General features: G+C 42.7%; 1 protein-coding gene across 2 annotated transcripts in view; it reads right to left on the reverse strand.

The window, feature by feature from the left end:
- Positions 1 to 4,480: 4,480 nt before the first annotated feature.
- Positions 4,481 to 13,690, reverse strand: part of spock1 (SPARC (osteonectin), cwcv and kazal like domains proteoglycan 1) — a 133,922-nt gene continuing 124,712 nt past the window's right edge. For both annotated transcript variants that reach the window (XM_074674487.1, XM_074674486.1), the window contains exons 8-12: positions 9,470 to 9,589; positions 8,845 to 9,066; positions 7,935 to 7,997; positions 7,208 to 7,345; positions 4,481 to 5,861 (exon numbers count right to left, since the gene is read on the reverse strand). In XM_074674487.1, the coding sequence (XP_074530588.1) occupies positions 5,662 to 5,861; positions 7,208 to 7,345; positions 7,935 to 7,997; positions 8,845 to 9,066; positions 9,470 to 9,589 (743 nt within the window). In that variant the 3' untranslated portion in view covers positions 4,481 to 5,661. The remainder of the gene's footprint in view (positions 5,862 to 7,207; positions 7,346 to 7,934; positions 7,998 to 8,844; positions 9,067 to 9,469; positions 9,590 to 13,690) is intronic.

Consider the following 13,690-nt stretch of genomic DNA (forward strand, 5'->3'; position numbering starts at 1 on the left):
CTCATAGAAATGTTTCTCACGTCCGATTGTTGTGGTGATTTGAAGATAACATTTGGCTGTCTTGTATTCAAGTCCTCTTTTTTCTGAAAAGTTTCGGTTTCATTAGTTATACGAGGTTAAAAACAAGGCTTTACGTAACATTTAACGATGATTGACATATGCCGTTCTCGAGTATTTTTTTCGGGGATCGTAAAATATGTCGGGAGGCAGAGTCAAGAAGTGATTAGACTCTTGAAAGAAAAAAAACATTATTTTTGTCACCCAGCTCCACTCAGATTCTCCCAGAATCCCTCATCGTCTCTACTGTGCAGACACTGGCTGCAATTGCTACCAATGGCTGCACCTGTGACAGCGGTATTTTGTCTTTAAAACCGTACAATGATAAACGCTGTCCACTCTTTATACAGTCTATGATCTGTCCCAGGATTAGTCAGTGGAAACGCCACAAAATGCTTGATGTACTGAGACTAACCAAAATGAATTGCTCGGTGGAATCAAGGCTTAAGCCTCTGGACATCAAAACTGCTGCAGGCATAGGAATACATATGTGCCACTTTTCCCAATAAAGCAAAAGCAAACTGGCATTCTGGCGTAAAAAAAACCCAACAAAATAAACAGAAAACTTACACTGAAAACAGTGCTTAGATTGATGGAGCTTATTGTAATCTTCTGTGGCTAAAACACTTGCATTGACCAAGTACCACACCTCGAAAACTGAACTATCCCTTTAAGACTGTTTCAAGTTGAAGCTTTATTGTAAAGGAGTAGGATTGGAGTAAGTAAAGAAGACAGTTTTTAAACCAGTTTAAGCATTTTTTTGATATATATATTAATAATAGATCAAATGATGAGCACCCGCAGCTCTCCTCAGCTTGAGTTTCAGGATATTACACTTCATTGTTTTTCTTTTATGGCTCATTTTGCATCATTTTTACTCTCATTAGGGTTGTTACCAGCCACAGCAGGCAGTCATTATTAGTGCTGAAAACCAAATGTACGCAGTTTACCCAGCACCAAAAACAGGGGTATAAATAACCAACTGTCTGTGGAGCATCTAAAGAAACATCCAACAAATATCAGGATTGAAACAAAACCCAAGCTCCCACTCTGCTGAAGAGAAGAAAGCTGAAAGAGAAGTCACATGTTCTGATTTGATGGGATCTCATTGTTCTGCACGTTCCTCTCTGAGCATTGCCAGAGTGAAGTGGTTGAAAACGATGGGTTATAAAAACTTTAGGGTAAAAGAAAATAGCTCTCTAATGGCATACTATCGAATAAGAGCAAAAGATACCAAACACAAATGGCAAACTTCATCAAGATACTCTCTCCCTGTTCCTAAAAATGATCCCCTGTTGTGCTAACCCACCTCCGCTTGTTGCCAATCACCGGCACCCATGGAGACCCTGGCCTGATGGGAGGATCCACCTGACAGTGAAACCATCTGTGGATAATATAAAAGCAGCCAATGAAGAAATGAAAGAGGAACTGAGTGCCCTGAGGATAAAACACAACAACGCATCTCTCTGACTGAGATGAAGATGGAACTCACTCCAGGATCGTGAGTGGGAGGGGAGGAGGAAAGAGAAACTGTAATGGGTGTGTGTGTGTGTGTGTGTGTGTGTGTGTGTGTGTGTGTGTGTGCGTGCGTGTGTGTGTGTGTGTGTGTGTGTGTGTGTGTGTGTGTGTGTGTGTGTGTGTGTGTGTGTGTGTGTGTGTGTCATTGTGAAGACATGGGGGTGTTGAATGTGAGCACTGGTGTGTAATATATGTGCCCTGTAGTGGCTGAATTTACATGTTTGGAAAAAGAATCTGCAACCCAATTTGAAGACTTTGATCATTTTTGACAATGTTGGCTTTTGCTGAATAGGTTAAACAAATAAACAAACATACCAAACAAATCAGGAACAAAGAGGGGTAGGCCTTGGGACTGAGGCGTGGCCAAGCAGCAAGCTCTGGTCTAAAAGTACGAAGACTATGCAGAAGTGCTATAAATTGCAGTTCTTCAAGTGCCCACTTGAGGCTGGATGCAGAAAGAATGGAAAACCATGCACACACCAAGCCAAGAAAGCCAACTTTTAAAGTATTAAATAAGTATTTACAGCCTGGTTCAAAGGGTTTGAATAGTTCATTTCTTTATCAGCAGCTGTACAATAGGGGAAATCATTTTTTTTTCTTTTTGGTTTATAAGGTATTAAGAGCACAAGTTTGTCCAATCAGAGGTGCAGCTCATATGGGGGACAGGTATATCACCATACAGCTGTTAGTGAGGAGGCTCAAAGCCCACATAATGAGTCAGCAAATCTAGGGGCCGTTTACACGACAATGGTTTTAGGGTAAAACGCAAAAGTTTTGTTGCGTTTCTGCCTCGTGTTTACACGGAAACAGTGTTTCAGCCAACCTAAAACGCAAACTTTTGAAAACGGCCTTCTGAGTGGGATTTTTCGGAAACGCTGCAGACACCGTTGTCGTGTAAACAGTAAGCTGGCGTTTTCAGTGGAAACGATGATGTCAAACTCTGCTCCTCACATACAACAGGACAACAGTACTGTTGTTACGATCGTCGCAAACTACCATGTTGTGTTTGTGCTGCTGTATCTGCTGTATCTGCTGACTGTCTTAATACAAAGTGTACATCTGTTGCTCCACTTGTGCACTTAGTATTCCCCAATACACCAGATGATTGGCTCAACTCTACTTAGATGGAGATCTCCTAAAAGCTGCATCTGGACAAGACAGTTATAGCCCCACCTGCAGGCCTGGCATGCTTACTACAGTGTTTTCAGTCCCTCTGTGATTCCGCGTAAACGCAGATTTTTTACACTGCGTTTTAGCGTTTCCAGATGAAACGTTGTCGTGTAAACGGGGCCCTAATGTTCCCCCCACCAATAAGAGATACTTAGAAAAAGACGGGGGACATCCATGTGTTATACAGTGTGTAGACATGATGACAGAGATAAGGTCCAAACCACAGAACATGAAGCACATACCTGAATAGTACGCAAAATTAGATTAAATAAATGGAATTCATTCACAAATTATTGTATAATATACAGCATATATAACGTTGTTCTTTGTAATCCCTTCCATGACAAACACTACTGAGCTGAGCTGTTGTTCTAGCTATGTAAAATTAAGTGGTTTGCTAAAGACGTCCTACCTCTACTCAAAGATATTACGTGAGGAGAGAACGCAGCTTGTCACTGCTCTGCAACCCCCTGACCGACCTTCAAAAACGACCTTGGCTGTGCTATTGATCCTGTTCCTACTGACCGTGTACTGCTGAATACAAGTCCTCAGGCTTATTGCATCTTCCATAGTGATAAAGTAAAGCACGTTCATATGAGTTCCTGGAAAAGGACAGGTTACAAGCAGAGGCTATAGCTTAATGATGACTTTACTGGTTGTTTTGTTCTTTTTGCTCTCTAAGAGTAAAGATTTACCACGGCTAAACAAACAAACAAACAAACAAATAAAATGAAGACAGGTGAGCAGAAATAGTACAAGAACAAGTCAACCTAAGTGAAGAAACAGTTTTGACATGTAGGAAAAGGCAGACAATCAGCATCAGATGTCGTTTGGACCTCCATTTGTGAAGATCTAAAATCGTGCCTTTAATAATCACTTCATGCTGAAACAAACCATAAGAAAGATTTCTGAAACTGTCACCATTAAGGACATAAAGCTTTAAGTTTCTCAGAGGAGCTTTAAAAAATAGACCTGTGAGCTGTTTCAAACCCTGTCCTCTAACATCTTCAAGATGATATAACTAGTATATGAACCAAAAATAACAAACTTTTGCTTCACAGCTTTACAGAATTTCAAGGTGAGATTTTTTTATGCAGCTTTTTACCAAGAAGACTCATTTTGTGAATACAATCTAACCCACAAACCCAATGCACACTGTCCACCAGATATTGTCTACTGTATCTTAAAGAGTGCTTTGAACTGCTGAACAGACTGTTTCATGGCAAAGACTCTGTTGTCCTTTCAGCCTCTGATTGTTTGTACAATGTGTTTCCAAAGTGCTGAGTGTGCTGTTTCAAGCCGGTGGGGTCAGCTGTCCTATTAGCCAGTTATATTACAAAAACTCTCATTAAGCCTTTATGTTGTTGTGGACCCTGCTGGCTTTGTGTTTCTGCTCACTCTAAGGCGAGTGATAAGAGCATTTTCTGCTGCTTCCATTTATGTCTGCTGCTAACAGGGGAGGCTGCTTGCTCAAGGTTGGAAAAGGTCAGAATTGATGGAGGGCTTTGATTGTTTTACTACAGAGGAATCTGAGCGTCGGAGGAGAAATAAAACCAAAAAGCATGAGACACTCCTATAAATGTGATTGTAGTCTCACAGCGAGGAAAGAGATGTGATATTATTTAATCATGAGCTGGTGAAAGAAGATGAAATGTGAGGCTCATGCTGGCAACAGAACAACAGACACGTGGACACAGACCTGTAAGGTTCAAAAGACACCCAAAGTGCCACTTTACTTAAACTTTCAAAGTTACAAATAAAAGTTCACTTAGTTGACATGGTGAAGATTTCAATTATTAACTTTTCACTGAACATATCCAACGTTAGGAGGCTGAACAGAGCCTCTTCTCTGCTCACCTTCATGTTTCCTCCCAGCTCAGGAGTAGCTTCTTCCACTAGTGTCCTTGCACAGTCAGTCAAACAGCCTCAGCAGCTCTACTTTTTTTTTTTTAGCAAAAGCACAGCCGGCTGAGACGCCGCAGATTTGGACTGTAGGCATTGCAGTTCACTTTCCTACGCTGCTATCGCTCTGCAATGCAACTTTTTCTACCTCCTGAGATTGGGAGAAGAAACCAAAAAAAGACACTAGACAGCATCAACATAGCAACAAAGTATTGTAGCAGCCGAATAGGCATCACTTTCTGTTTGAGATGCATAGAGCTAGACCTTTGCCAGGTAAATCTCTCTTTTACAGAAACACGATGAGAAACATGCAACAACAACGACAATACATCATTAATCTCATTGCTTCCTGGGCTTTCTGGGACATTCAAGATCAACGGTTAAATAATTTACAATCCTCCATGGAGAAACAGATAGAGAGGGGAGCATCTCAGAGCCGGGGAACATGGTGTGGGATCACCTATAAACACTGGAAAGAGCCCGATGAAGGAACACAGAACAGAAGAATGACCGGCTGATAGAAGTACAGGAAAGGTAATCCACAATCTGGACTTCCAGGAGAGAACATATTTACATCCAGCTAATGCATGTGGGCTCACAGACTGACCAGAGGCTCTGACATGGACGTACGAGGGGCTGATAGGGAGGGGATAAGAGGAAGCAGGAAAGGAAAGGGAGGAATGGAGAGTTTAGAGAGGTGATTCCATGTCAGGATGGGTGAGATCACGTTTGGGAGAAAGAAGAAGGAGAAAGTGGATTTTCTGACAGGTCTTGACAGTTGTTGAAATCTAACAGTCCCTCTGTTTTCTGTCCAACAAAAGAGCAAAACATTGAAAATAAGGAGTCAGATGAGGCTCGCTGAAGTAAGATGAGTAAGGGACAGGAGTTCAGGAGTCAAAAGATGGACTGCAGCCAAGGAGGAGGAGGAGGAGGAGAGACTGGAATGGCTTCAGATCTGTGCTGAGTTAACGGGAGTTTCCTGGTCGGCTGATGGCAGAATTAAATGGAGCAGAGCTACCAAATGTAGCCCATCTCGTCATCCTTGTCATCTTCTTCGTCCTCGTCGTCCTCAATGGCTCCTCGGGGGTGAATCCGCCCCCGTCTCTTCTTCTGCCGGCTCCGCCCACTCTGTGATGGCTGCTCCTCCTCCTGGTCGTCGAGGAGAATGACTGCACCGCCGCTGCCGAAATCCCCCGATGTCTCCTGATCCTCGTCTGGAAGGGAGACACACGAAACAGAAACAATCAGGTCACAGGCACAGGAAGGCAACTTCAGCGGCGCCACACTGAACTCAGTTTGTAACCTCGGTTAGGTCTTTCTGTGCCAGCATTACACCTGCGTGACAAAAGCAGACTCCGTCGTCTCGACTGCTGCCTCCAGCTTTTTGTGAAACTAGGACTTCAAAATCCTTGCAAGTTTAGTTCAAACAACCCCTTTACTCCTGGGCAGAAGTGTACTCTGGTCGAGTAGCACTTACGGAGTTAAAATCAGTTTGGTGTCCTCGAGTCTGGGCTGTGGAGCAGAAAGCTGCGGCATCTCTTCCTACTTGTTATATGCCAGGCCGAGAGGGAGAACTCCAGGCTGCCGCTGCCTGAGGCCACTCAGCCAGAGCTAGATGAGCTTGTTAGACGGCAGACAAAGGACTGCTGCCGTCAGTGTGTGTATGTTAGAGTGTGTGTGTGTTTTGTGACCAGAGAGACTCCTCATCAATATTTGAAGCTGCAATTACAGGCTTTGGACTGGACTGGCATTGGAGTGAGCTGTAATCTGTGACTGTGAGTTGGCTGTTTGATTGATAATCAGTATGTCTGCCCGGATTCTTTCTCGCTAATTATTGCTCTTTTTTTTCCCACACTGAAATGCCTCTGCCATTGATTTGCAGCAAAGTGCTTCTATTGGCTTTTTGGCCAATCCCTTTGAAAACCCACTGCTGGTTTGTTGACGATGACAAAGACATATCAGAGCTCTTAATTACATATATTCGTAGCCCGGGAGCATCCCTTGATACATACATCAGCCGGCAGTTCAAATGTTCTTTCCCTGCGTAAAGGTGCAGCTCGTGCGCTGTTTACTCATGTATTAAAACATTCTTCTGACATTTCACTCCTCTGACAAGTGTGACGGATTTTCCTATTTGACTTGCAAGACGCTCCAGTTTCATCAAAGCAGCATGAGCAGAATATCTGAAGCAGATAGGATCAGGTATATGACTGATGGCTGATAAAGCAGACAGAGTGAATCCAGAGGCGTGCCTCATGCTATCTATTTCCTATGATCACTGATGCATAGATTCTGGTAAAGATGAAGAGAGGAGGAGACCAAGACAATCTTTCTTCTTTCCTCGGTGTTAGAGAGAAGCTTCACAATCTCTCTCGTCTGCAGCAGATTAAAGACAATGGAGGGAGAAAACAGCCGTACGACGGTCCATCTGGATCAACGCAGAAACTCTGGGAGACAGCTGGACAATAAGGCCGAAAACACAACTAAAACCACAGTTTGGCTTTAACTGAACATGTATTGGAGTGCTCTGTTTGTGTGTGTATGTGTGTTTTGGTCTTACCGCAGTTTGGATTGCCTTGTTTCCTAGAGCCAGCAATCTCATTGCCGTATTTGTCCACACACCAACACTGGCCAGTGCTGCCGTGACACTGGGTCGGCTTGAAGTAGCCCTCCTCCGTACAGCGTGGGATGTATGATCCTAAAAATAAACAGGTGAAAAGGAGGGAAGAGGTAAGAAAAGATGGTAAGAAGCCAGAACCCAGTCCCTCCTCGAGGAAAGTTTTCTGTCCTGTGGTTAGATTAAAGGTCTTGTGTATTCAAAGGAGAGGATCAACAATCAGTTACTGCAGTGAAGGTTTCAAGACAACAACCATACATCCTGCTTTTAGAGAGGCAGCCACTATCCATAACACACACACACACACACACACACACACACACACACACACACACACACACACACACACACACACACACACACACACACACACACATGCGCACACAAGTTTTGTTACCTTCATTTGACCCAGCCCTCACTCATTTTTCATGCTGTTTTGTTGTGAGGCGAGCAGAACGATCTGCCCAGCGGGGACAGATGACACTAGTACAAAATGTCAGGATGTGCTTTGAAGTGTGTGTACAGTGTGTTTAATGCATTGTCAGATGGGAAATATTGAAAGGGGGCACAATTTCCTGATGCAGGTTTGTGTTATTTGGCGTTAAAGATGGCCTTGTCAGTGTCATGCATATGAGGCAGTGACTGACAGCTGCAGGTGATCCAGACTGACCTATGAGGCTCTTCCTTCGACTTTGACTCCGGATCCTGCTCTTCTCGCTGTGACACGGCAGACCTGTGAGCAGGAAACATACTGAGCAGTTTAAATCAGAAAAGTTACAGCTCGTCCAAACAAGATGCTCAGGAATAAGGTTAATTATCTCTATACAGTTATTCTTTGTGATTGTAAATAATCAGCAAATGCTCCAGGACCAGCCCTCCTTTGTTTACATTTGACATTTCAGGCATTTGAGTTGCATGTTGGACTACATTTTGATCAGAGGAAAGAGGGAAGTCAACAACTTTGTTCACAGGAAGTGTCAAAATCAGCACAACATGAAAGATTCACAGAGGGGCTTTAAAATGATACAACAATCACAACAAGATAAGTTAGAAACCATGAAAGTAAGTTGATGAACTTTGTTAAACTGTATTTCTAAATTCTTGTCTTTCATATTTTCACTGCAAAAAAATGAAATCTTATCAAGTGTTTTTGTCTCATTTTAAGTAAAAATTGTCTTATTACACTTGATATGAGCCACATTAAGCTTATCAGTCCAGAAAAATGTCTTGTTTTAAGTTATTTATAGACAAAAATGAGGTCTGAATTGCTAGTTACCAGTGAAAAAAATCTGCCAATGGAACAAGAAAAATTTGCCTGAAACTGGAATAATGTCTTAGTACAAGTAACTTTTACAAGCAATTCAGAGCTCATTTTGTCTGTAAATGACTTGAAACAAGACATTTTTTCTGGACTGTTCAGGTGAATGTGGCTCATATTTAGTCTAATAAGACATTTTTGACTGAAAATAAGACAAAAACACTGGATAAGATTTCAGTTTTTTGCAGCATCAACATCAGTTTTCAGAAATCCACATCTCATCGCCCCGTTTCATCCTCTTCCACCTCCTCCTCCTCCTCACCATCAGGTTTCTGGAAGCAGTAGCACCACTCGTTGTTGGACAGCTTGCCATCCTTGAAGGAGTCGCAGGAGTTAAAGAGGGGCTTCATGCACAGCTCGTACTTGTCCAGGTAGATGGCACTCAGCTCTGATTGGTCCAGCAGGAGGTCAAAGTTCATGTCCAACTTGTTGAACATCCAGCCCAGTGAGTCCTTACAAATGGGCAAGATGCTGGTGTCAAAGTCTGGAAGATGATCAGGAAAGAAAATTTGTTTGAGTGAAACATTTTCAACTACAGATTTGGTCCAAGACACTTAAAAAAAACTCCTTTCAAATATCACTCTGTGTGTGTGTGTGTGTGTGTGTGTGTGTGTGTGTGGGAGTGTGTGTGCATTCGTGTGTCTGGTGGCAGAGTTGAGTTGTGCTTAGACATGTTGACATTACAGAGAACAGAGCGAGGCCGCTGTCAACATCACCAGCAGCCCTCATGAGGAGAGAGAAGCGTGGCTGTTCAACAGTGCTACACAAACACACACACACACACACACACACACACACACACACACACACACACACACACACACACACACACACACACACACACACACACACACACAAATGCACATATTGTGTGGGAATGTACTCACGTCCAGCGGCAGAGTCAAAGCTGTCAGAGGATTTGAGGTCTCTGTTGGCATCAAGGTGGAGAACTCCGAACCAGTCCTTGAGTCTAGCAGCCAGGCTATGCAGCTCTGTGTCAGTGCACGCTGTAAACACACACACACAAACACACACAAATATACAGACAAACAAAAGATAATGAGGAAAGGGGAAGCTGTCAATCTGCTTCTGTCATCAAAGAAGAAAAAAATCATTTCCTTGGTGGTTATCAGATCGTGATTTCACTTCAGCTGTGTACTTCCCTCTCTGGGTCCATTTTTTTTCTCGCCCAACTCCTCTCCTTGAGTAAACACTGGAGTGATAACACACACACACACACACACACACATACACACACACTCTGAACTGTGGCTATCTCTTGACAGTTTCCATAGGAACCCAACCTGACATGCACATACTAACAAACACACACACAAATACAGTTTGAACACACACTGAAACACACACAGCGGTTCAAAAGTGCTGGCCTGATGTCATCTGTATTGGCTCATCATTCAGAGTTTAAATGACGACACAGTCACATCCACAGTCACACACAACCAAAGGACAGCTGTCTGTTAAGTCTAAAATGTCATCTCGCCCTGAGAAGAAAATGATACAGTGTGATGCTGCTGTGCTTGATACAGCGTTTTATCTGAAGTGGAGATAAATCTGTGTGGGTATTTATTCACTATCAAACTCCTCTGCACAACCATAAAAGACAACTTAACAAGCGAGTCCACGCTGCTCTTCAAGCTTCTACCAAAAAAGAGCCCAAACTGAACAATGGGATCCCTCTAATTAAAAGTATAAACCAGCCTCTGTCGGTGCCTTTCATCAAATCCCTCATTTCCTCCGCCCCTTGGGACTGACAGGGTCTGCATGAAACTCAGCCCGTCTCCCCCGCTCCTCTCTCCGTCAATCTCAGCCTTGCTTTTTTCTTTCTCTCCTTCATGTGATTGACATATTTTTTTCTGTGCGCTGTTTCTTTCTGAGAGAATGTGCCTGAAGGACAAGAGCCTCTCCCTCCTCGTGCTGAGGCCTCCAATCCAGACACCGCAGTTTTGTGGCGGCGGATGGAAAACACAAGAGAATCATATTCCCATGGGGCTGTTTTTTTTCCCCAGAATTGAGTCGGTTTGCTACAAAGTTTTGAGCTTTCAAAGTTGAGGTCTTAATCCAGATCACAAGGGCATCTTTTCTTTGAAAAAAGGGCTCGTAAACATGAAGAAACCCGCTGTTACATATGCAAATATTCTGAATCTTAGAGACACATCAGAGAAGAGGACTGATAATCTCATCCTGTACCTCTCTGTCACTCTCTCTGTCTCACACACACGGATACACACACACACACTGAGTTACACACTAGAATTTGGTCAAAGAGACAACAGAGCAGATTTGTCCCTGTGTGAAGGCCTGGATCACACTTTGCTGTCAGATGATAAAGACATCTGCAGCTTCACATCAAAGGCGGTGCAGGCGTACTACAAGCATCAACATGTCAAACACACACACATATGCACCTAATACACACTCTCACACATACACACACACCCAAAACATGATAAATATCCAGCACAAGTTTTTTATTCAACAGAGGTCATGTCACATTTCTTAGGTGAAGAAGCGTTTTTGTTTTGAGTTTCCAAACTGTTCACTGTGCCCTCATAGCAATTCACTTGTGCGCACACATACACATACTGACACACACACACACACATACATATTTTATAGGTCTAGTCCAGGATGGTGTCATTATTGCGGCTGCTATAAAACAGAGGATGCCTCAGGAAACAGACAGGAGCTGAGGAGAGGACAAATAACATTTATCTGACTGGCTATCCGTGTGACATTACCCCTGCAATCCCAAGGTGCTGCGTGCGTGTGTGTTTGTGTGAGAGTGTTTGCGATATAACCCTTCAGGACCAGACAGATAACATTTCAAAGTGCTCTTCATTTCCACGGTCTGAAGCGGAGAGAAGGAGCAAAATATCAACAGCTAAACATTTCATGTCCTCAATTAAAAACCTTCCTCTGGCAGAGGAGAAGTGGCCGATCTTCATCCCCACACTGAGATTCCCCCTCCATACCATCCTCTCTGCTCCCACTCGTTGCCATTTGAGTCACTCTTTTGTGATTCTTTGTTGTCCATAAGGACGCCTCACTCATTTCCCTCTATGCCTGCTCATTTCATCCCTTCTCTCCTTTCCTCTGTCACTTTCTGCGATTCAATAAAAGCCTCTTATCACACCTTGCTCTTGCTAACTCAGTTTCTCTTGCACTTAGAGAGCCCCTTTGATATACGTCGCTTGTCTTTTTCTTTTTTTTTAGCCTAAATTGCTTTGAGTGCTCTCTTTCCCATCTCTCCTTTTTCATCCACCTATAGACTCCAAAGCCTTAAGTGTTTGTTTTTCCCTTAGATATTAAGTCCCGGTCTCTCTCTCTCACTTTCCACTCTTTACTCCACAGCTCTCTCCATCTTTTTCTCTCAAGCTTGTTGGACTTTGCTGTACAGCCCAGAATGAGCCAACATGGACCTCTCTTACGTCTCTGCCTCGGTGTGACCCAAATTATTCTGGACAGGCCAACATTGTTGCTTATGCTCAGAGTCCTTTTGTCGAGCAATGAGTCAGAAAACTGGGGCTGAGAACATTCACGAACTGAAGGACAAAACCCACCGGATCAGGGCATGTTGGTCATTTATTTCTTGCTCTGAGCTACTGGAAGGTCAGGCAGGCTTAAAGATGTCATGACACACATTTAAGACTTTCCACGGTTGGTTATTAAGATTAAACTGTTACAGTAAAAACCGATTAAATGTGGAAGTCAGATGGAGCAGTTTTGACATGGTTCCTACACAAACACGGAAAAGTGGAAGAAGACCTTCAGCTGTTCCCCAGTCTCATGCCACGATGTTACGTCTGTGGTTCAAAGACAATGTTAGCATGATGTTATTTTGCAGATGTCATGGTTACCCTGTGTCAGGGTTTTTAGCTTAGCATGCTTGCAAACCAAAAATTGCTATGAGCTAACCAAATGAAAGGTGCAGCTCATGCTGGTTAGAAAAAATGTTCACTTTGCAAGATTTTGGTAGAAAAACCCACATGTTAAGAATACGGTATCTGAACTGTTTGACCTATAATAGAATCATAGTCAGGGGATCATGAGATTCATGTTTTCCTTTTATTCCATTTCCTTTTTTAACCCAATACCTTTACTTTGAGAGTCTAAGGCAGAACATAGATTGGGCAAGAGAGTAGGGGTGACAAGCAGAATGGATTTGAACCAGGACTGCTCGCTGTAAAGCTATAGCCTCTGTCAATAGGATGTAAGACAACATCACTAGGCCAAACAAGTACGTCTAAGTAAATACATTTTTAGGGAAAGTAGTGGATCAAATGCAATATTTCCTTGGCATTTGATCCACTACTTTCTGAAGTTTTGATCAGGGCCTGGATGCACAACCAGACATTAGTGGTAAAAATGGACCATTTGTACTAATGGTGAAAAAAACCACTCAACAGTAGGGGTGGGGGATGTATCGTAGTATTGGGATTTTTTGTTTAATGATTGAAAATCACTATTTTTTTTTGTTAAAAAATGATATTAATTTCATTCCTTCATCTTAGTCTTTGTCTAAAAGCTGGGCTGAAAAAAGCTGAGATGTCAGACCCCCTGAATAAATCCTAAAAACTGACTCACATGCGATGCTTATTTTGTGGAAAAATATGCCTCCAACTATAGTCTATAGATATCATTATCATTCAACTTTTTCACTTGGTCTGGTGTTAAAAAAGTGAACCAAAAATAGCAAAACTCAGGAATATCAAAGAATTGCTATTTAAATCAAACCAGCACCCAATAAATTGTAGAAATTCAAATCACAAGAAAAACATATTGACCTACTAAGCAGTATGCACGAGTCAGGTTAACGCCCCAACCAAGCATTAAAACTAATGGTGGTAGACCCCACCATAACAGGTGCTTACCACACCTGTGAGGCTGTATAAAGGTGGCGGGATTAAATAAATCCTTTGTAACAGTATGTCAGTGTAAAAATACACAAACAATTTAGATTTAGGAGACACAACATTTTTCATTTTTTGCAGTGTTTATGCACAGTACACATGCCTAATTTGATTTTGTTGGGTTGGAGTTTTCCAGGAAGCTCCCTGGACATATGACGTCCTCGCTTTTATGGTGCA

The sequence above is a fragment of the Halichoeres trimaculatus genome, unplaced genomic scaffold, assembly GCF_033239565.1.
Source record: "Halichoeres trimaculatus isolate MK-OKI-2021-1 unplaced genomic scaffold, fHalTri1.1 fHalTri1_scaffold_7, whole genome shotgun sequence".
NCBI lineage: Eukaryota > Metazoa > Chordata > Actinopteri > Labriformes > Labridae > Halichoeres > Halichoeres trimaculatus.